General features: G+C 42.4%; 1 protein-coding gene across 1 annotated transcript; it reads left to right on the forward strand.

Moving 5' to 3' along the window:
* The first annotated feature begins 918 nt into the window (after positions 1 to 918).
* Tmem35b (transmembrane protein 35B) lies at positions 919 to 3,786 on the forward strand. The gene is made up of 3 exons (XM_010645285.1): positions 919 to 939; positions 1,445 to 1,625; positions 2,571 to 3,786. Exons 1-3 carry the CDS (start codon positions 919 to 921, stop codon positions 2,768 to 2,770), a joined length of 402 nt encoding a protein of 133 aa, XP_010643587.1. The 3' UTR covers positions 2,771 to 3,786.
* Positions 3,787 to 22,505: the final 18,719 nt, after the last annotated feature.

Here is a 22,505-nt window from a genome sequence, read left to right on the forward strand (position 1 = left end):
CCCCGCGGGCCGCCTGCCTCCCGGCCAGACTGCCCTGGAGCCAGAGGGCAGCGCCGGGCCTTCCTAGGGAGTCCCTAGAGTTCTTGGGATCTTCCGGAGGCGGGAGGGGACGCAACTTTCTCCTCTGGCTGAGCCCTGGTGGCCCCTAGCAAATTTAGCGTCCGAAGAATGCGCGGGATGGGATAGGGGTGGGCGGTGCGGTGGCAGAGTGGCCCAGGGTGGTTCCCCCACCTGTTCCTCCTTTGCCTCTGAGTGCTCTAGTAATCTTCATTTTGAAGGGTAGGAAACGCACCTCGAGGGTGAAGGGTAATCTCTAAAGGTTATGAGCCCAGACAGGAAGCAGAACCCAAACTAGAGACTCCTAACTCAGAATCCAGAGCTCTTCCCTCCTGAAACCAGAAAGAAATCCTTGCCAGCCTCCTTCGTATTTGGTTCCAAACTGGGGTAAAATTTCATGCCCTGACCACTAAATCCCCCCAGTCCCTCAAAGAAACCAAACTTGGTTTGTGGTTGTTACCGGAAACTGAACCTTAACATACTGTAGCACTGACTCAAGTCCTTCATACTGAGCTACGCTCCCAACATTTACTTATTTACATTTATAGACAGGGTCTCACTAGATTGCCTAGGCTGGCCTCAAACTTGCCATCCTCCTGAGCTTCCCAGAGTGCTCAGATTCTGGCTGGCTAAGAAGAGGGAGTGGCCGGGGCTGGGAGAGGAAGACACCAGAAGTCTACCTCTCCTAGGCCTGCTTTTCCCTCTTCTCGGGCAGAGTGGTGGGTTATTGGGAGCAGTACATGGCTAGAGCCGAACGGCTTAGAGTTTCTTCCTTCTAGGGTTGAGTAGAGAGGTAGTGCTAAGGTAAGGCGCAGGTAGACCTGAGGGCAAGGGTGAATCTGTCATTTGACTCGGGGCAAAATGAATCATTTCAACAGCCAGGTAAGCTACTTCGGGCTCCTTCCCTCACTCTTTGTATCTGCCGTGGTGTGATGTAGGGCTCCACATTGGAAGTGGAAGGTGAAATCTGTCTACTAAGTTCTTCTGTCCCGTCTTTATATATTCCCTGCAGAGCAGCCTGAAGAGAAGCCGGGCCTGGCACAAAGGAAGGGTCTGTGGCATTGCTAAGGCCTTGGAATTAGTTGGAAAGGCCCAGGCCTCATTCCCTGTAACTGGGATTTGGCTCTGAGTTATAATCTATTGTTAGGGCCGATGAGGAAGTCAAGCATTCTGGACAGCTCCAGCCAGCCCTTCTTGCTTGGAGCCTAGGCTTGTTCCAGGGCTCACCCCCATGAGGGGTCCTCTCCTCTCTCAGGCCTGGGCCTGATGTAGAGTAGTAGTTGCTTTGCTGGGGAGTTGAGGGGACAGGTGTACAATGTCTCCGTGGGGCCTTTGGGCAGTGCACCCTTGTCCAGTGTGGCTGACAGGTGTTCCCTGCGACTCCTAGAAAGCTCTGTTCGTGCAGTTTGCTGAAGTGTTTCCCTTGAAGTTGTTCGGCTACCGGCCTGATCCCATGAACTACCAAACAACTGTGGGCTGGTTGGAACTGCTGGCTGGGTTGCTGCTGGCTGTGGGCCCACCGATGCTACAAGAGATCAGTAACTTGTTCTTGACCCTGCTCATGATGGGTAAGGGGGCCAGTGGGCCTGGGGAGATGGGTCTTCTGGGGGAAGATGATAGATTTAGCGTTCACCTTATTGCTGTCACCTTTTTTCTCTGGGAACAGGAGTACTTCCTGCTCTGCTTTGATTTCCACTCTTCAGGGTAAGATAGGTGCTTTTGCAACTTAACATGCTATAACACTGACCATGCCAAATACGCTTTCTCCCTCATCGTGCCTGCGCAGTATTCCATTGTGAGGATGTATTGTAACCTCACAGCTCCTACTCCTTCCTCCACATGCCCACTCCTGGGATGAGGGGATGGAGCGGCAGCTGCCTCTTGACTTAAGTGTCTTGCAGGTGGGTAGAGAGCAGGGAAGTGAGGCCCCTTGAACAAGAAGGCAGAGAATTTCCCTAGAGAAGCCCCTCCTAAAGCTCTACCCCTAGGGGCTGCTCATGTTCAAATAGAGCTCATACTTCAATTCCCAGACACCTTCAGGCTTTTCTACACCCCCTGGCCAATGTCACCATTTTTCCACTACTACCACCCTGCCCCTCAAGCATTCTTTTCCATTTCCTGAACTTTCTTCATTTTAAGATCTTTGCCACACTTCTATCACCAATCCTTTGGCCTCCTTCCCTCCAGTAGATGTAGAATTAAGACAGGAAAAGAATCAGGGAGAATTTGTTCCCAAATCTCTGTCCTCCCACCTTAGTCCCTGGTTTGGCTGGATCATTTCTTTTTCTTTCTTGCTGTCTGAGAGGGCCTGTCTTAGTTCAAAAGGGTTCTAATTCTCGGTCCTGCTTTCTCTGTGAGATCAGATATGAATATAGCTGGTTTGGAGTGGGGTAGATGGTTCAGTATATAACCAGGAGCTTGGACTGGAGTGGGTCAGCCTAGGCTGGAACTCCTGCGTCCCTGGATCTCCTTGGTGATCTGGGGAGACTCAGGGACCTCACTTTCCATTCCAGGGGCTATCTTCACATTGGCCTGTCTGAAAGAGTCCCTGAGCACCTGCATACCTGCCATCATGTTCCTGGGGCTTCTGAGGCTGCTGGATATCTGCCAGTCCTTAGCCCAAACTAAAAAGGTGTACAGATACCATAGGAAGAAGACTCCATGTGTGTTCAAGAAACCCTGGGAGCAGAGAGTCTCTTCATGCCAGCTATGACAGCAGGAACATGCTGGAACTTACCACCTTATTACCATTTTGTCCCTAGTCATCCAGTGTTAAAAGAAACATCTGGTCTACCTGGCCCTGATTTCTCTCTGGAACTATGCTGCTCTGTTTTGAGGGGTGCATATTACACATATTAATAATCCTCATGTCATGTGAAATGGAAGATAAGTAGGAAAAAAGTGAATCACCCAAATAACCACTTTTCATACCTTGATATATAAGTGTATCTCTCTACCTTTCCTATTCCTTTGTCCAGATACATGTTTTTAAATGAAAGTGAGACAGTTTAATCTACTTAGTTATCTACTTTTTAAGCCTGACATTCTGCCATTGTTTTACCTTATTAATATTAACGGCTACATGGTATTCCAGTCTAGAGGTATATATTGTATTTACCCCTAGAAGGAACATTTGGGTTGTCCCCAATTTCCTGTAATTGTAAACCTCTCAACAAATCACCTCTGCATACTCACTGTATTTGCGTTCCCTGAAAATGAAGATCCTGGTTCACAAGGCATGGCGGTTCTCAAGGGAAAGTGGGCAACATGCTAGAGCACCTACTGCCGTATCATCAACCGTGTTCACTTTAGTCCAGTGAGGTCCTTATGGGAATCTGCTTGCCTCCCACAAGGGAAAAAGTGAAGGAAAACAGTTCATTTAGCCATCTGCCTGTAAATCCTTTGGAGTGGGGACAATAGATTTGGGGAACCCGCAGTGGTAAAAGACATCTATGTGTATTACTCCATTTTGTGTTCACTATACAATGGTAATTCCTGCTCTGTCCGTGGCAAACCTCAAGCAAACTGACACTTAGTTGGCTCTTTTCTTGTGTCTTCAAGCACAGTGATGCACTTAATCTACCTATAACAAGGATGAATCAATCGTATGTAAGTGCACATGCCATAGTCAAAACAATAAGACTTTTTCTCTCACATAAACAGATTCAGAGATAGCTTAGCTTTAGTTTCAGTGTTGGCTAATTGGGCTAATTAATAAAACCATTAAGAACCAAACTTTCAGCTTTCTGTTCTGCTTTTAAGACATTGGCTACTACCTTCAGAGTTGCGAAAGAGCTGCAGCAGCTCCAGACAGCACGTTTGCACATAGCATCCAGAGTTGAAAAGGTAGAGAGGAAAGCTGTCTTAGAAGGCCTGAGATTTTCCTTCATATCTCACTGGCTGGAATTGTGTCACATTTCCATTCCTAAACCAATCACTAGTAAGGTGGACAGGAGTGGGTGGGAGGGACGGTATTATCTGGCACTTCCTAGCTCTTTTTACCTCTCCATGCTGGAGTTTAAACCCCAGGGCCTTGTACGTACTAAAGTATTCTACCTTGAACTACATCTCTAGCCCTTTTATTTTTTGAGAAACAGTCTTACCATCTTGCCTAGACTGGTCTTGAACTTGTGACCCACCTGCCTTGACCATCTAGTAGCTGGGATTACAGATCTGTACCCTTGAGCTGGCATTTCATAACATGTAAAAAAAATTGACCATAACAGTAAATATTTCATAGCCTGGAACATAGTAAGTGCTCAGTAAAGGCTATTAAATATTGATTTGTTCTACCAATGAGACTATAGATCTGGAAAGCTTTATTACCTATGTGTCAAAACTGAGTCTAAAAGTAAGGTCTGAATGATTCCAGAACCCATACATTCTACCGTACTAGCTGCCAAAGCTGAAAATGGGCAAGCATGACACCTGGGATGACTTGTCCACTGTGATTAAATTTTCCCTGCTTTCCAAAATTGCCCCTCTGCCTGAAAATTTTGAAACTGGTGAAAATAGAGTCCGGAGCCCCTGAGATCATGGCCTCATAGTTTCTCCACTCTCTAGGATGCCACAGCCAGCCTGTCTCCAGCCAGGACTTTGAGTAAAACCCGTCACAGCTGACATGCTGTTGAGGGCATCTGTTTACCAAGGTTTGGCCTGTGGGTGGATTAGCAGTGACCAGCTCCTCAAGCTTGGCTGTAGGGCTGACCCAACAGCTGTGGGACAAGCAAGGTGCTGGAGAAATGGGCTCGCTACCTGATGAGGAGGAGCAGTTGGGAGTGACAGTACAGGAGGATCCTGAGCCTCAGCAATACCTCCTTGATAGCCCAAAGAGAAGCCAGGCCTCAGAAAGTATGTCCCTCCAATCCGCAGCCTAAGACTAGGTCAGCTCAGCACAATGGCATTCAGCTGCCTGGTCTTCCTAATATTTTATTTCTTCCTTCCTGTGCTGAAGGCTCTCCTACCCTGCATGACACTCCCTTCCCTTGGGGCCCTGGCTGCACCCCCACAGAACCAGCTCACACCTGCCACCTCCAGCTGTTGAGCCCATTCTTCAAGTCATGTCCTGGGGATTAACTTGGAGCTTCTGGCATAGGTGGGTGGCAGGGGATTCTGTCTTGTCTCAACACCTTAAAGCTAGGGCCCCAGGACCCCAGAGAGCTCTAGCACCTAGAACAAGAGGTAATTTGAATAGTCTTGTGGGATGATGAAGGGAGGTTCTGGATGGGATTCACGGAGGCTAGAGCAGAGGTGGATAGAACCAAAGGAGAAGAAAATACACTCACCCAATGCTGCAGAAGACCAGAGCCTGAGGGGCTCCATGGCAGAAGTCCAGATTTTGGTATTGGAGGGATATGTTTAAGTGTCAAAAATAGTAACAGGAAATTGGCTTATGCACTTATCCCCTCAGGGAGAGGGTAGGATATGCCCAGATGTTTTTGTGTTGTTTTGCTTGCTTAAGGTGTCTGCCTCTAACATTGTATATGTGCCTTTGTGGGTGTGCACATTAATCTGTGTGCTGCCTCAAAGGGAAGGAGCTAATAGTTATGAAGTATCTCCCCGGTGTCACCCACAGGGCTCAGAGTTTTACTTATGTTTTCTCATAATCCTCTCAACAACCGGATGAGATAGGTAGTTTAATCTCCACTTTACAGCGGTGAAGTCACCCTCAGCGAGCCTGAGTAACTTGCCCAAGGTTACGTGGCAAATAAATGTGTGTATCCAGAAGCTGCCAGATTTCTGGGCTGTGTTCTTTTTGTTTTGCTGTCCAGAATTCAGAGTCTGATGTAGGACTTCTTTGTGATCAAAGGATGAAGTATGAGGAAACAGCCTGGAAGGTTTGAGAGCTGTGAAACCTTTTGAGCTCTGCTAAGGGTGTTGCAGATCTTGGGGTACCTTCCCAGGGGATCTTCACCAAGGCAAGTCCAGGGTCACCATGCATAGGCCTGTCTTTGGTCCTGGCATCACAAGACCATTCCTCCATCTATGCCTCATTCCCTCTACCACTGATCTGGGTGGTGCAGGGTAGGGCGGGGCCTTTTCTAGGAAGGGCTCTCTTTACATTCCAGCTTGGTTTCCCCTGCACTCCTTGTTGGTTTGGCCCTCTGTGGGTTTACTTCATACATCTGTGGCCCATATCTTTGACCCTATTTCATCCATAAGGGGCATTTCCGCTGTCTAGTCACCAAAGCTGGAAATGTTTGAGCTGTCTGGAATTGCTTTTTCCTCATTCCGCACAGCTTTTCACCAAGAACTCTGGAATCCACCCCGCTCCTCTCTGGCTGAATTTGTTCTCATCTCTTCTCTCGTGGACTTCCTTGTCTCTAATATGCCCCCACCACACACACACAGCAAGGACTGAAGGACAGGGGACTGCAATGGGAAGAGGGTGGAATTGGGTGGGTCTTCTTTTGTAGGCAGGCCTCCATAATGACCTTTCTTCTTCCACAGTTCAAGGTCAGGGACGAACAGTGTTGAGGACCTGGATGTTAGAGCCTGTAGTGCCTGGGATGACCTGTTGGATTTATCATGATGTCCTCAGCCTATGATGATGCTGGGCCAGGGGCTGCCTGCCATTGAGGCTCCACTGGCAGTGTTTGTCTACAGCAGTGGGTGCATGGGCCAGGCCCTGAGTCTTTACTTGCTCAACCTGGCTCAATAGAGCACTGCTAGGCACAGTTGGGCCTGTCTTGTGCCACTGGGACCCTCTTTGTGGCCTTCTTCCTAAAGGTGTTTGTGCCCTAGCCAGTTTGGTGTGGTGCTCTCAGCCCGCACTGACCCTTGCCCTACCCTGCCCTGCCAGTTCACAACAGCACAGTGTCAGGGATGACCATGGTGTTGGGACTGCTGTTGTCTTTGTCCTTCCACACACTGCTGGTGCCCTGGGTGGCAAGACAAGAGGGCATCAGGTGCTGTACCATCTCCACGCTCTGTGTCCTGAACACCCTCAGCTTGGCATTACTGGGCCTTAACAGTTACCTGGACAAACTCATCTACTGCTTCTTCCTGTGCTGCCTCCTACAGTACTTCTGGGCACTAAGCTTCCGGGAAGCCCCAGGTGGGCATCAGGGTTGCATAGAGCCTCCTTGACCTCTACCAAGAGAGGCACTCTTACTCTCACCCTCCCAGGGGTATTTTGGGTTCAGAAAGCTTGTTGGAAGAACCTAGGTTCCAATCCTGTGGCAACCCCATCCTAGCAGAATACCTGTCTGTAGCAAGGGAAAGAGCATTTTTTGTAATCCTAGACTTTGCCACCTGTCGAATATAAATAATATGCCATTGCATTTTAAACCTGATGGTATAAAAATCTTAATGAAACTATGAAGCTCTGCCTGATGTGACTCCTGCTTGCCTCCAACTTCATCCTCTGTCATCCCTGCCTCTCTTCTGGCTCAGGCACCTTCTCAGCCCAGGAACCTGCCCAATTTCTATCCTTCCAGCCTTTGTACCTGACTTGGCCAGGAATGATCTCCCTCCCTCTCCATCACTAAGTTAATTCTTCTCTGTTCTCGTGTCCTCAGAAGTACCTCACATAGGGAAACCTTTCTTGGCTACCAACACAGATATGCACGCGTGCACATGAGACTGGATCACCTCTGATTTCTCCTTCGTAGCCCTGTTTACATTTGTAATCAAGCCATTAATTGGGCAATGCAGATTTTTTTCTCATGCCAGAATGTATTTACAATGATCCATACAAAATTGCCAACTTGTGGGTCCAGAAAAGTTGAACATTGGCAGTTTTATTTTCATTTAATTCAGCCTCATACATTCCATGCTTTCCTTGCTCACTGTGATAACTCTTGTCCTTGGTATGATAAGAACTCACAGTATCAAATGAAGGAATGAAATATGAATTCATTAATATAAGACTCTAAAGTACTCAGACAACCTGGTCTCTGGTAAAATTTCCTCAAGTGTTTGTGGGATTTTCTAAGCTTGTCTTACCCCAGAGCCTTCCTGATCTAGCCAGGATGACTGCTTCCTTCTGCTGTTGCTGGAGACTTCTGTCTCTGCCATTACCTCTGCTGTGCCAAGGCTTAGTAGTAACCAAGCTGGAGATCCATGCTGACATCAGCTGGGACAGGGATTGGCTAGACTTGCTGCCTTCAGCATCAGCTGATCTGAGACTTTCACAGGTACAAATCTCTGCCAATGGCTCGGGCTCTCAGTGCTTTCCTCACTCCTATGCCTGGACAGCTCAGCTATCCAGTTCTAGTGGGGATGGGAACCTCCCCCATATTACTGGGGGTCCCACAGAAGACTGCTTGAGTCTACAGGAATTGGAGGTTGGCGAGTGTGTGCAGCAAGTTTATGTGGTCAGGAAAGGTCCATCAGCCAGCCATGTGTCTTGCATACCTTTAGTCATTGCGCTTGCAAGGCAGGCGGTGGAACCCCTGAGTTAAATCCCTGGCCCTCTGAGTGTTTCTTCTAATGATAAATTTCTGCTTTTCTTGTTGACAAATTACTTCTCATTGGTCCCCTTTTCCTTCTTTAACTTTTCTTACATGTTTTAAAGGTAATACATGTTCATGAAAATAAACGTAAAATGAAAAGAAAAATTTAAAATAAAAAGTAAAGGTCCCCCAAGGTGCAGCCACTGTTCACAGTTTCTTGTATGTGTGTATATTTCTAGATGTTTTCTATTCTAGTATAAATCCATGGATAGTCAATTTGTGTCAAAAGCCTGCAATTGGGATAGTTTAAAAAGGCTCTTCTACAACTTGCTTTCCTTCCTGAATTTATCTCATATACCTTTCCATAGCAGCATATAAAATTCTACTCATTCATTTTATAAGATACAAGACCTATTTACTCAGCTGGCCCTCTCTTGATGGGTATTTGTTTTCATTATTTTACCATTATAAACAATACTGCCATGAATGTTCTTTTTTTCACAAACATTTACATACTTGTAAATCTGTAAAATAAATTCTTGAAATTGCTGTGTTAAAAAGTATGGGTGTGTGCCTAAATCGCTTAATGATATCACCAAATTGCTTCCAAAAAATACTGTACAAATGGCATACTTAACAACAGCATGTAATGTTTTACCATATCTTCACTGAGACTGGGTATTATCACCTTTTTAAATTTTTATTGTTAAATTTTACTTCATTTTACTTTATTTTGAGCAAGTTCTCACTAAGTTGCCCAGGCTGGGCTCAACTTTGCGATCCTCCTGCTTCAGCCCCTTGAGTAGCTGGAATTATAGAAACGTGCCATCATGCCTAGCTCCCACCTGCTTTCTAGAATCTGTATTCCTGTTGGCGCTTGCATTACTATAGCATAGTGGTGGTGAACCTATGGCCTGTATGCACAGAGCCCTCTTTGTTGGCATGGGAGTCAAGTTACTATGGTGTTTTTTCTAAACTGAAACCTCAGTATTCAGATTTAATTGCAGTGTTGGCACTTTGCGATAAACATTTGGTTTTGGAGTTCCAGTTTGGGCCCTCGGTCTAAAAGATCCACCCTCAATGCTATAACAAAACCTGCGATAGATCACCTAATAAAGCGAAATTATTTTGGCTCACAGTTTTGGAGTTTTTAGCCTGTGATTGATTGGCTGTGTTGCTATTGTGGCTGTGGCTAGGCAGCATGTCATGGGAGGAACACAGGGCAAGGTAAAACCACTCAGTTCAAGATCAGGAAGCAAAAGGAAGAGGAGGTCCCATAATCCCCTTGAAGGCCGCCGTATGACCTAAAGACATCCCACTAGGCTCCACCTCTTAAAGGTTTCATCGCCTCCCATGTTAGTTTCGTTATTATAACAATCCCTGAGACAATCAACTTGCAAAGGCTAAGGTTTAATGTAGCTTACAGTTTGGAGGTTGAAGTCAGTGGGTAGGTGGACCTATTGCTTTTGGACCTGTGGCAAAGTAGCATATAATGGCAGGAAGCAAAATCTTTTACTTTATGAGAGAGAGAGAGAGGGAAGGAGAGAGAGACTATCAAGCATAGTAGTACATACCTATAATTCCACCACTCAGGAAGCTAAGGCAACTGGATTGCAAATTTGAGGCTATCTGTCTTGGGCTAGATGGTGATTACATTTCAGCCTGGGATACATAGCAAGATTGGGGGTGCGGGAGAGAAAAGAAAAAAGAAGAGAGGAGAGGGGAGGGGAGAGGAGGGGAGAGATATGACTGACAGACATGAAGCCCTGCAGTCCCCTTCTAGGCATGCCCTCAGTGACCTGAAGCCTTCTACTAGGCGCTACTGCTTAAAGTATCCACCAGCTCCCAATAGTCCCAAGGTGGGGACTAAGCAGTGAGTACATGGGTGTTTGGGAGACATTTCAGACCCAAACCACAGCACCTCCCAATATCACCACAGTGAGGATCAAGCCTGTAACACATGGGCACTTGAGGGATATTCAGGATCCAAACTAAGCTGGGCCCGGTGGTATACATCTATAATCTCATCCCTCTGGGAGACTGAGGCAGGAGAGTTGGAAATTCAAGCTCAGCTTGGGTAACTTAGCGATTTAGTGGGAACCTGTCTCAAAAAACAAAACAAAACAATAAAAATTGCTGGGAATGTAGTTCGGTGTGAAGGCCCTGAGCTCAATCTCTAGTACCAAGGTGGAAGGGACCTTGTACCAGAGGGTGGTGGTGGTGGTGGTGGGAGGGATGCGAGCCCTAAAACATACCAGTAGACCTACAATAGTTGTTAGTTCTCTATTTTTCCTTGGGAATCAAGCTAGTTCATCCCGTGCAGTGCTGACAAGTATCTCAGCCCAAGGCCAGGAGACAGCCCAGGCTCTGGACATCATTAATTCACTTGCTCTGATGGAATGAATTGCTCAACCCTGGGGGCCATGTAAGGCTGGGTCTTTGAGAAATGACCTGGCATCCACACCAAGGCCAGCTGAATCTCCCGAGGCTGTATCTGATTCTGTCCAAATAAAAATTATTCCCTATGGCCTCATCCATCCCTGCGGTCTTATGCTATCATGCTTTTGACATGACTTTTCCCCTAGTAAAGCAGTCAGTTTCCTTTGGGAAATGTCCAACTTAGTCTTCTGAGTCTGACCTGAGGAAAAAGAACTTGAGAGTCAGTTACCCCTGGGAGGTCAGACAGGATGGAGTGTCTTCTAAAGTTATAGTGTGTGGGCTTCCCCGCCTCCCTCCGGATAGCTCAGGAAAGGAAGAACCTGGGAGGAATATGCAGAGGCAAAGAGCCTGAGGGGTGAGAGAGAGCAGAACGCTCTGTACTATCATTCCCTGGGTTTCCAGTTCCTCTACCTTCAAGAATTTGTCCCCAAACCCTCTTTCAGTCTAGGGAGAAGGAGAAGGGAGCTGGTGTTGATCTTTGACTTGAGGCTGGACGTCTCTTCTTTCCAGAAATCAGGGAAAACTCATCTGCAAAATGTTTTCAGTAGCTACCAGTTAGCATGTCCCAGACTGTTTGGCCCTTTGACAGCCAGGAATGCCCAGTCCTTGGCCTTGCCTACCCACATGGCACTCTGTGACTGTGAGGTCCATGCATGGTGCAGGGAAGTTGCTCCCAGTGTGAAAAAAGTGTACTTCCCTTTCTTTACCTGACCCGACTCTCTCCCTCACACCAATCACAGTCCAGATTCGTGCCCTTGGCCAGGCCTGACCCGGATCTTTAGCTCTGCACATGTCTACCTGGGCTTCTCTGCCCACCCTGTGTCCTCTGTAACCTGCTTGTTCTTTCCTTATCCTCACCTCTAGCCCAGGACCCACCAGCTCCCTTGGCCTGCGTTGGAGACGCCTGTTAGAGTCCAACTTGCTTTATCTCCCTGTTATTAGGCACCTCCCTGTGGGACTCTCCTTGTGACTGGTTCTTGGCCTTGACATCTGTCTCCCTCTTTTCTGGCCCCAGAGGGGCATAGTGTTTCCCTCTCTGGGTCCTACAGACCAGTGGCTTCAGCTGTCCGGTCCTGACCCTGAAGCCACTCCCTTGGACTATATTCCAGCTTCGGGGACTATGACATCCTTTCCAGAACAATTATTTCTAGGATGCTCCGCAGACTGCGCTTTCCTGACATTAGTGTGGCACTTGCCAACCACCTACCCCTAACGGTAGCTAGTGTCATCAAATCAGGCCTCCTTAGTCCCACTTCTCAGTGAGCAGCAACCTCATCCTGAAATGTACTTGTGGTTGAGTTGCTGGCTTCATCTCGGCCGCTAGCATTTGTGGGGTCCTTGGCAAGAATTACAAATGGAGTCCCCCGTGCTAATGTCTAAATATTTAAAAGTTATGAATTCAGCTATCTTATTGTAAAAAAAATGCATTCCAACTTCCTGCTTTAATAAATATCTTTGTAATGACTGTTGCATTTTTCTAATATGCGTAAAGCTATGGCCTGTAGAGTGAAAGTCAGCAAATTATTAAAGATGACTGAATTCAATTTTATATATTATGGTTAAGTATCATATTTAGACTACATGTGACAAATTATCACAGAAAATATAAAATATTTTCATTTCATCATATTTGTTGTTTTCATCCATAGTGTGATTTTAGACTTTTTTTTTCTTGTACCGGGGATCGGACTTGGGTCCTTGCACTTGTGAGGCAGGTGGCAGAACCACTGAGTTAAATCCCCTGCCCCATAATGTGATTTTAGAAAACATTTATTTAGGCATATTTATATTCATACATTTTTAAAAGTTCTTTTGTCCAAGTTTTCAATGAACTGTTACATAAGAAACAGCAAATGACAGTTAGTTGTTACACTTGTTCAACTCTCTTTAATCAGGATTATGCTTTACTCTGCAACAGTAAAAAAAATTTCTATCGAAATTAGTTTTGAGATTATTTGCCTGAGGATTTTATTCATTGTCATGCAAACATTTCCTCTTGTTCCAATTGCCTTATTTTCATTGAAAACTTCCATTGGTTGCATATTTCAGGTGAAGTTTTTTCAATTTAGAAAAACTATTTTCTAATACTTATGAAAGTAATTTTAAATGTTTAAAGAATTTTTAAATTTAAAAATGAAACAAACTAAATTAGCTATTTGTGTAAGTTTTTATTGACATTTTAACAGCAACTGATAGTGCAAATCAAGTAACTATTAATGCATATGCAAAATTAATGTTTTTCACTGAAGAGCATGATTTGTTCTTTACTTGAGTATTTTAGTTTTTCACTTAACTTTCTCAGTATATCTCATATTTTATTTTATTTTATTTTTTTAGTACCAGGGATCAAACTCATGCCCTTGTGCTTGAGAGGCAGGTGGTGGAACCACTGAGCTAAATCCCCAGCATATATCTCATATTTTAAATAAATTCAGTTTAATTGATTTAATGGAATTTAGCTGAGATTTCTACATGTTTATAAGTGGTTCTGAGGCCATATTTGATGTGTTTCATCCATATATTCCATCCAGAAAATATTATGTATAATCTTTAAGTTACTCCAAATACTATCATGTGAATTGGCCCAGTTGAAGCCATGTCTTTATTGCCAAAGATTCCTTCTGAAGTTGTGACCAATATTCTAGTTTGTACACCTTTCTTCTTCAATCATATTTAAACACTGTCACTGCAGATCTATCCTCGACCATCTTTTAAATCATTGCTGTACATTGAAAGCTGTTTTTTCAGTTCTTTACTCAGATCAAGCTCATGCTTTGAGATTCTGATTTGTACTGGAAATAGCACCCTAACACTGTGCTATGTTGCAATAACTAAAAAAAGTTTAAAACTTACAAAAACCATATTTTTAAAATACTAGAAAGCTGCAGAGGCAACAATGACCAGAAAAGTGAATTGAGCTGACAATTCCTGGATGTTTTTTCTCCGTTTTGTCTCCGCCTTCTGTGTGTGAACTGAGTATTTAGCTTGATCCATGCAGGGGGAAAGGAACTAGTCAGTCTTTTGATAGATAAATGGAAGCTGTGGTAGAATAAATTAAGGTCTCCAAAAACAGCTAGGTTTCACCATTTTTCTGAGTCCTGAAACTGGATGTGGAAGTCTGGGAAGCTGGACTAAGGATTGCAAGAGGCAGGATGGAATCTCCTATAATTCTGAGACGCTTAGGACCCTTAGGCCACCTAGAAAAATGAGAACTGATGCAAAAACATAGCTGGCCTTCTCTGCAAAATGTTTGCCAGTTGGAAGCTGTGAGGGTGAAGAGGAAGTAGGAAAAAGACAGAAATGTCAGAACATCCAAAGAGCAGAACTGAATCTGCTGTCAACCATACAAAGTCAGGAAGATAGAACCACTAGATGTTCAATCAAAAGCCCGGGAAAGCCCAGCCTGGAGACAAAAATAGAGTGGTGGTGGACTGAGTCATACTAGTTCTTTTTCAGTTAACTGCTGGTTAGACTGAGGTGATCAGTCAGTCCCTCATCCTATCTGCCTAACCAAAGAAAGGTGAAACTTTCTCTGCAGGAAGTACCCATGCAGAATTTCTACAGGTCTTCTGTATACAGGTGTCCAGGAGTGTTTTTATTGCTTCCACAAGACTTTTTATTCTATGCCAGAGATCAATATCTGATATAGAATAAAAAGCCACTAGGCATACCAGAGGTAGGAAAATGTGGCTGGTAATCAAGAGAACAGATAGACAGCACAAACAGACCCAGAAGTGCTCCACGTATTGGAGTAATAAGACAAGGACTTTAAATAACTAGAATTAATTAAAATGACTAAAGAAAATAAGGACAAATGAATAAAAATGGATACTTTCAACAGAAAATTGGAATTTATAAAAAGGAATAAAATGACTTGAGAACTATAGAGAACATAATGATGGCAGGATGTGATTCTTTTCCAATAGAATGAAAGCTGATAAGCAGAATTCACTATTGTATAATTTAAGCTAATTCAAAACCTATATATTAAAGTACAACAAAACATTTGACCTCTTTCTGGAAGCAAATCAGTCAATCAATGAATAGGGGTAATTTATGCTATTTGGTCAATTTTCACCAGAGATGTCTGGGAGGAAGGAATCACAGATGTTTCAACATCGATAGAAACAAAATAAGAATAGCCTGCAGTTGGCAGGATGTTGGGAAGATGAATGGTCAAGTGATTTCCTCAGCTGTAGGCTGCCAAGGGCTCTGTCCCTGAGCATTAGAGGAAATCAGAGATGGAGTAGGTTACCCTTGAAAATTCAAAAGACAATAGCAGTTTCATAGGGAAAGGGTAAGTCACAGGAACAAATTGTCTTTGTAAAAATGTCAGCTGGAAAAAAATTATATAGCAGTGTGACTTGAAAAAAATGCAAAGCCTAATACCCACTTAATTCATATTATTTTGCTTGGATTGTCAAATTTTGCTTGGAAATTAAGGCAGGAAAAAAACCTTGGAATACAGATGGAGAAAAGTACAGGCTGTGGCGTTAGAAAGACCTGGTATAAAATCCCAGCTCCACCGTGTTCCAGTATAGACCCTTAGTAAGGCATTGCCTCTCTGCATGCCCAGTTTTTTCCCCAGTTATAAGGAGGACAACAGCATCTATAAGGCATTTCGTATACTGCTTGGATATATCAGAGGGTCACTGGGTAGTAGAGATAATCCTTGTAGCTGGGAAGAACCTCACATGTGAAGATGAAATCCTCATTATTTTGAAGATTTTTATTTTTAACTGGACCTTTGAGCAGATGTGCCTCAAAAGTGCTCTAGAAATAAAATTCAGTATGATGGGTTTATAAAATATGGCATCTAAACCCTGGTCACATGCTCAGGACAGACACTGAAATTATACATCTACTTCTGAATACTGAAATGAAAATCTGGATATGTAAAAATGTATTTACATTTATGTATTTTGTTCACAAGTAAAACAGAGAAGATAGAATGTAACAATAAGCAGAAACTAATTAGCAGCCCAAATGTCAGACAGAAGTGGAGACGTTTGCAATTCTGCTCTATAATTTATCTTCTGCATTGTGAATTTTAACTACAAGAGTCTGTGCTGAAAAAAAATCTCCCTCTGACCAAAGCAGGGGAGTGGCTACTTTGAAAAGGCTGCTGTCGAAGAGGGGACGAGCTTAAATGAACATGGTCAGCAGCTTCTAGAAGTCCCCTTCTAAATGCTCACAGATGTCCATGGCCACTGTATTAGTGAATGCTGTTTAAAAGGAGAGTCCTTCCTAGTATTTCTTCCCAAGGACTGTGACTAGCAGTAACTCCTCAGAGTTGGGCCTTCCAAATTAGTCTATAGCTCATTTTTGTCTAGAACCTGAAGGTATCACTATTCACCAAGAATATAAACATTAAAGTTGAGTTTCTTTCCTTTAAAAAATACGACCAAATGGATATTCTAGGACTACAAAAATGCAAAAATCTGAAACTAGAAATTCATTAGATGGCCTTAACAGCTGACTGAACACAGATTATAAAATTAACAAACTTGAAGGCAGGTTGTCAGAAAATACTCTAACAGAATATAAAGGAAATAAAGAATACATCACAAAACAATAAGACATATGAGATAATTATAATGCCAATATGTTTGTAAATATATCCTAAGAGGAGAGAAAATGAGGGAAGAGGGATAGAACATATAGTCTGAGCTAAATTCTTTAAACCTTCATATTGACTCCATGATCTGACCCCTTGCTTACAGACATACATAGATAGAACATCTGTTTTTTTCACCGCCCAATTCCAGGATCTCTGCAGCGCTGTTTATTTATTTAGCAGACCTGGAGATTGAACCCAGGCATGCTCTACCACTGAGCTATATTCCTTTTATTTTGTTTTGTGACAGGGCCTCACTTGTAGTCCAGGCTGGCCTCTAACTTCAGACCCTTCTGCCTCAGCTTCCTGAGTGGTGGGATTACAGGCCTGCACCACCATGCCTGGACCCAGCCTGTCTCTCTTTTTTCTTTAATTTTGAGACAGGATATTGCTAAGTTGCTCAGGCTGGCCTGGAACTTGTGATCCTTCCTTCTCAGCCTCTCGAGGAGCTGGGAGTACAGGTGCCTGCCACTGTGCCTGACTTCTGCAGCATTCTGTAAGTAAATTCCTCATCTCAATGCTTTGGACTAATCACTGTGGCACGTAGTGCTTCTTTCACTGGAATTTCATCTGGCCTCATCTCCAGAAAGTCTGTGTTTGGCCTTTGTGGGAACTGCTTTGCCACTACTTCTGTGGAGACCCCACGAATGAGTTCAGCTAGATAGAACAATATTTTGGTAGGCTTCACCAGGAATTTGTCTGAGTTGAAGGTTTTATTTGTGTGTGTGTGGTGGGGGTTAAATTAGGAATTCCATTTGTTTAATGGATAGAAAGCTACTGAAACTTCTATTTCTTCTCAGTCAGCTTTAGCTATTTGTTACTTTGTTTTGTTTTGTTTTGTTTTCCAGAACTGGGGATTGAACTCAGGACCTTGCAATTGTAAGGCAGGCGTAGCATCACTGAGCTAAATCCCTGGTGCAGCCATTTGTTTCTCTCATGGAATGTGCTAACTTTATATCAATTGTCGAACTTATTGGAATAAAGTTGTCATAGATTCTTAATACCTGTAATGTCATGATGTTTCTGCTTTTATTTTTGATTATCAGAGAAATTGGGTTCTCTCACCCTTTTCCTGATCAATTTAATTAGAAGTTTACAAATTTAACTGGTCTTAAAAAAAATTAGTGTGTTTCTTTCTTTTTTTTTTTTTTGGAGACAGGATCTCACTATGAAGTTCAGGTTGGCCTTGAACTCACAATGATCCTCCTGAATGCTGGGCTTACAGGCATGCCCCACCATACCTGGCAGGTTTCACTGTTTTTGTTTTTTTTTTTAACTACTTCTTGAATTTGTGTTCTTTATTATTTTTCTCTACTTATTTTGGGCTTAATATGCTTTTTTTCCCCCTTAAGATGGGACCCTCGATGATTGCTTTTGGACCTTTATAGATAGACAGAGGCAGGGGAGGTGAGCCCAAGCCATGGCCATATAGTGGTAGTAGTTGGAATGACCACTGCTTCTGCAGGATCTGTGATCCATTATACTTTGCAAGATGTAAAGCATCTGGAGCCTCAAGTAAAACAAATCTTTCAGGTCACCAAAATCTGCCTTCCGTGGTAGCTGTTATAGAGGTGGGATTGAATTCAAAATGACAAAAAGGGAAGCCGCATTAATGTTAGGTGTAGCCCTACTACCAAGAGTGGAAAAATAAGACGTGCTTGTCAATGAACTATGCTCTTAGCCAGACAAAGGAATATCTCCTTATATAGTGGCAAAAATCAATGAAGCTAAAGATTTACTGGAAAGTCAAGCTAAACATTGAAATTAATGTATGACACATTTTCAGTTCATATTACTTTGTATATGAGTATCAATTTTTTTATAATAAAGTGCCCCAGAGGTTAAAAACAAACTTTCTTTAGTAGGCACTGCTTTAGCTACATGCCTATAAATACCATTTATAGCATTATTTTATTTCAATTAAGTCTAAAACTCTTTCTAATTTGTCCTGCGGTATTTTCTTTGATTATTTAGAATTACATTATTCAGTTCTTAGACATTTGTTTTATTTCTATATATTGCTTTGGTATTTTAACCTCGAATGTGTTCTTTTATGGTCAGAGAACACATTTTTTGCAATTCACATTCTGTTGAATTTATTGAGATTTGTTTTATGGTTCAGTACAGGGCTTATCTTAGTGAATATTCCCGGTGTACATAAAAAAGAATACTTTTTTCTCCTCTGTTGGTGGAGTGTTCTGCAAATGTCAACTAGGTCAACCTGATTAGCAATGTTCAAGTCGTCTATCAATTATTGAAAGAGGATATTGAAGTTTTTGGCGATAATTGAAGCTGCATGTCTATTTTTCTCTTTCCTCTCACTTTCTGCTTCATGATTTTTAGCTCTTTCATTAGATATATGTGAGTGCAGAGTTAGACTGTCTTCTTTTTAAATTGACTTTTTACTATTGTGAAGCGTAATTCTTGCCCTTGGTAATAGTCCTTGTTCTGAAGTCTACTTTGTCAGATACTAATAGAGACATTTCACTTTAACAAACATTCTTTTACCTTTAACCTGTGTCTTTTAAAAGTAAAAATTGGTCTCTTTATGAAAATGTTTTGACTATTTATACTTAATGTAATTATTGACATCTTTTCTTCCTTCCTTCCCTTCCTTTATGTGACGGGCATCTCGCTGTGTTACTCAGGCTTTGCACTTGGGACTTTCCTGCCTCAGCCTCCTACATTTTTGTAGTACTAGGGATTGAATCTAGGACTCTGTGCGTGCTAGGCAAGTGCTGTACTACTGACTACATCCTCAGCTCTTACTGATTAGTTCTAAAGTTATCATCTTGTTATTCGTTTTCTATTTCTCCCATCTTTTCTCTCTCTCTCTCTCTCTCTCTCTCTCTCTCTCTTTTTTCTCAGTACAAGGAATCAAACTCAGGACCATGAGCTGGTGAGGTAGGTGCAGGGCCACTGCGCTAAATCCCTGGCCCTCTCCCATCTTCTCTTTATTCTCTTATCCTCTTTTCTGACTTTCTTTTGGATTAATTATTTTTAAAATTATTAATCTGTACTATCTTACTAGCTATATTGTTTTATTTAGTGGTTAATCTATGATTTATAACATAAAATTTAACCCATCACTGATTACTTCTAAATAATATTATTCTATTTCATATCTTATGTAAGACCTTCACAACAGTATACTTACATGTCTTCTATCCCATCTTTATACTAGAGTTGCTGTGCAGAATTTCTACATGTATTATAAACTCCCAAAACATTTTTTTTCTTGCTTTAAGCACCAATTATGACTTTTTTTTTTTGTACCAGGGATTGAACTCAGGTCCTTGTGCTTGCGAGGCAGGCGGCAGAACTGAGTTAAATCCCCAGCCCCAGGCCAGGTGTGGTGGCGCACGCCTGTAATCCCAGCACTCGGGAGGCTGAGGCAGGAGGATCGCTGTGAATTTGAGATCAGCCTGAGCTACATAGTGAGTTCCAGGTCAGTCTCAACTACATAGTGAGACCCTGTCTCAGAAAACAAAACAAAACAAAAAATCCCTAGCCCCAATTATGATTTTTAATTGTGGCAAAACATATAAAGTTCCGTAGCAACAGATTGCAAGTTCAAACCCAGTCTGGGTACTTCAGCTACTTCTTGAGACCATAGTCACTAGATTTGCACTTAAAGAAATATTAAAGGAAATTCTTAAGGTAGAAGAAAATGATCATTGATGGAAACATGGATCTAGACAAACAGATTAAAAGTACCAGAGACAGTGGCTATCGAAAAGTTTTTCATTTTAAAAATAAAAACTAGAAAAGCCCTGGGATGTAGTTCATTGCAAAGGCTCTGGGCTCAATCCCCAGTACCACCAAAAATTTCTTTGGTGTGTGCTTCTCACAAGAGATACAAAGATATGCTAATTATTTTCTTCTGGTAGTTTACAATATACGACGAAGTGAATTGTTCGACATATAACTCTTGTTCTCATACAACTAGTTGTGTGGAATAATATCTGCTTATTGAAGTTTTATGTGTAATTTCTTCTCTCATTATATAGCTCATTAAATTTTTAGCCCCATTTTGAACTCTTCCAGACAGTAGTTATTTATATTATTACCTTTTTATCCATATTACATGTTTTTCCATCTTATTGTCAAGTTTAAAAATTATTTCTACTATACCTAGGAAATATCTGTTTGGGTTTTGTTAGGTAAATACCAAAACATAATATTATTCTTTTAAGAATATCACACCAATGTTTCTTACCAAATTTTATATTCATTTAAAACTGTCAACTGTTGCTTCAACAGCTCTGGGTCTAGAGCAACGCTATCCATATGCTCTTTAACAAATTGTGTGTGTGTGTGTGTGTGTGTGTGTGTGCACCTATCATATGGGGTGCTTCAAGGCAGAGGGACCAGAGGTACAGGTAGACCCCTTTAGCCTCAGTTTAAGGGGATTACCGGCTTGTTTTGTCAGTTTTCTTTCCTAATAACTGGTCTGTAGTAAGTAATTATTAAGTCTCCTAATATTGAGAACAATTCTCTCTTTTTTCTTTTGAGAGAGAGGGTCTCACTATGTAGTCAAGAATGACCTAGAACTCACTGTGTAGCCCAGGCTGGTATCAAACTCACAGCGATCCTCCTGCCTCAGCCTCCTGAGTGCTGAGATTACAGGCGTGCGCCACCATGCCCAGCCAACAATTCTCATTTCAAGTGAATTGGACAGTAGTCCTGTTGTCTCCATAAGCAGAAGTAGCTAACATTTATTGAATGTTTCCTACGTACCAGGCATTGATATTCATTCAGTCATTCAGTACTTATATTTATTCACAAAAATTTTATAAAGTGGGTGTCATCATTATCCCAAGCTTACAGATGAGGAGAAAGGTAAAGAGTTTAAGCAAATGGCCTTAAACATTGAAAAATCCTTATAATGTCAATATTTCAGCATTAGAGATTTCTTTCTGATGTCTACAAAATATACAAAAATCAATTGCAAACCATGAAACTCAGCTCTTGATTCAAAAAAGAAAGTCATCAAGTCTGCCTATTTATTCAACTGCTTTGCATCCCTGGCCAAGTAAACTGGATCTTTGTGCTTAGTCTCGTCTTTTGTAGAATGAGATTAAAAATGATATTTTGGGGCCGGGGATTTAGCTCAGTGGTTCCGCTGGCTGCCTCACAAGCTCAAAGTCCCCAGTTTGATCCCTGATTCCAAAAAATATATATTTTTCTCATCAAGTTTTCATTTATTTCATTGGATCAAATCAGTAAATGAAAAGTTTGTGTGGCACCTATTAATTCCTCCATTTAAAAAAATTGACTTGTCTAGCCCCACACTTTCCCAGCTATTCTAATGCCATAATATCAACTGAGAACTGGAAGTAATCTCTTGTGTGGCTCCACAGGCACCTCCAACTCAATTTATTCAAAGTCAAACTCATAGCTTTCTCTTCCAGACTCACTTTTCCTCTTGGATTGCTTGTTTTGATGAATGGCACCACAATCCACTGGCATCTAACCCAGAGCTTGGGATGATCTCAGGTGATTCCTTCCTTCCCTGAGTCCTCTTCCTTTAGGCATACACTTGCACACTGATAATGTTCTGTTTCTGGGTTAGGGTTGGTTATAGGAATGTGTTTAGTTTGTGACATAGTCATTCATCATTACACTGACAGTGTGTGCACTGTATGTAGGCATACATATACATATATACAATGCCATTGCAACTTAATACAATGAAAAAGCAAAATTATTTAAAATTTTAGTATATCTTAAAAAAGAAAACATTATCTCTAAACCTGCTTCTGAAATTGCTTTTACATTTTATATATGTGAGTGGAATGCCATGGTTGGGCCAGAAGTAGGGCTCAGATCTTTCTGGGAGAAGGTAAGCAAATGCCCCTCCCTTTGGATCCGTTTGCATGTATGATTTATAGAAGGCCCGAAGAAGAACCCCAAAGAGAAGTCCTGAACTCTTTTCAGACACACACAAATATTACTGACGGACGGCAGTGTCCTCGGCCGAAGTCCGATGTCAG

This window comes from Fukomys damarensis, unplaced genomic scaffold (assembly GCF_012274545.1).
Source record: "Fukomys damarensis isolate Sample0158 unplaced genomic scaffold, DMR_v1.0_HiC HiC_scaffold_23, whole genome shotgun sequence".
In the NCBI taxonomy this organism is placed as follows: domain Eukaryota; kingdom Metazoa; phylum Chordata; class Mammalia; order Rodentia; family Bathyergidae; genus Fukomys; species Fukomys damarensis.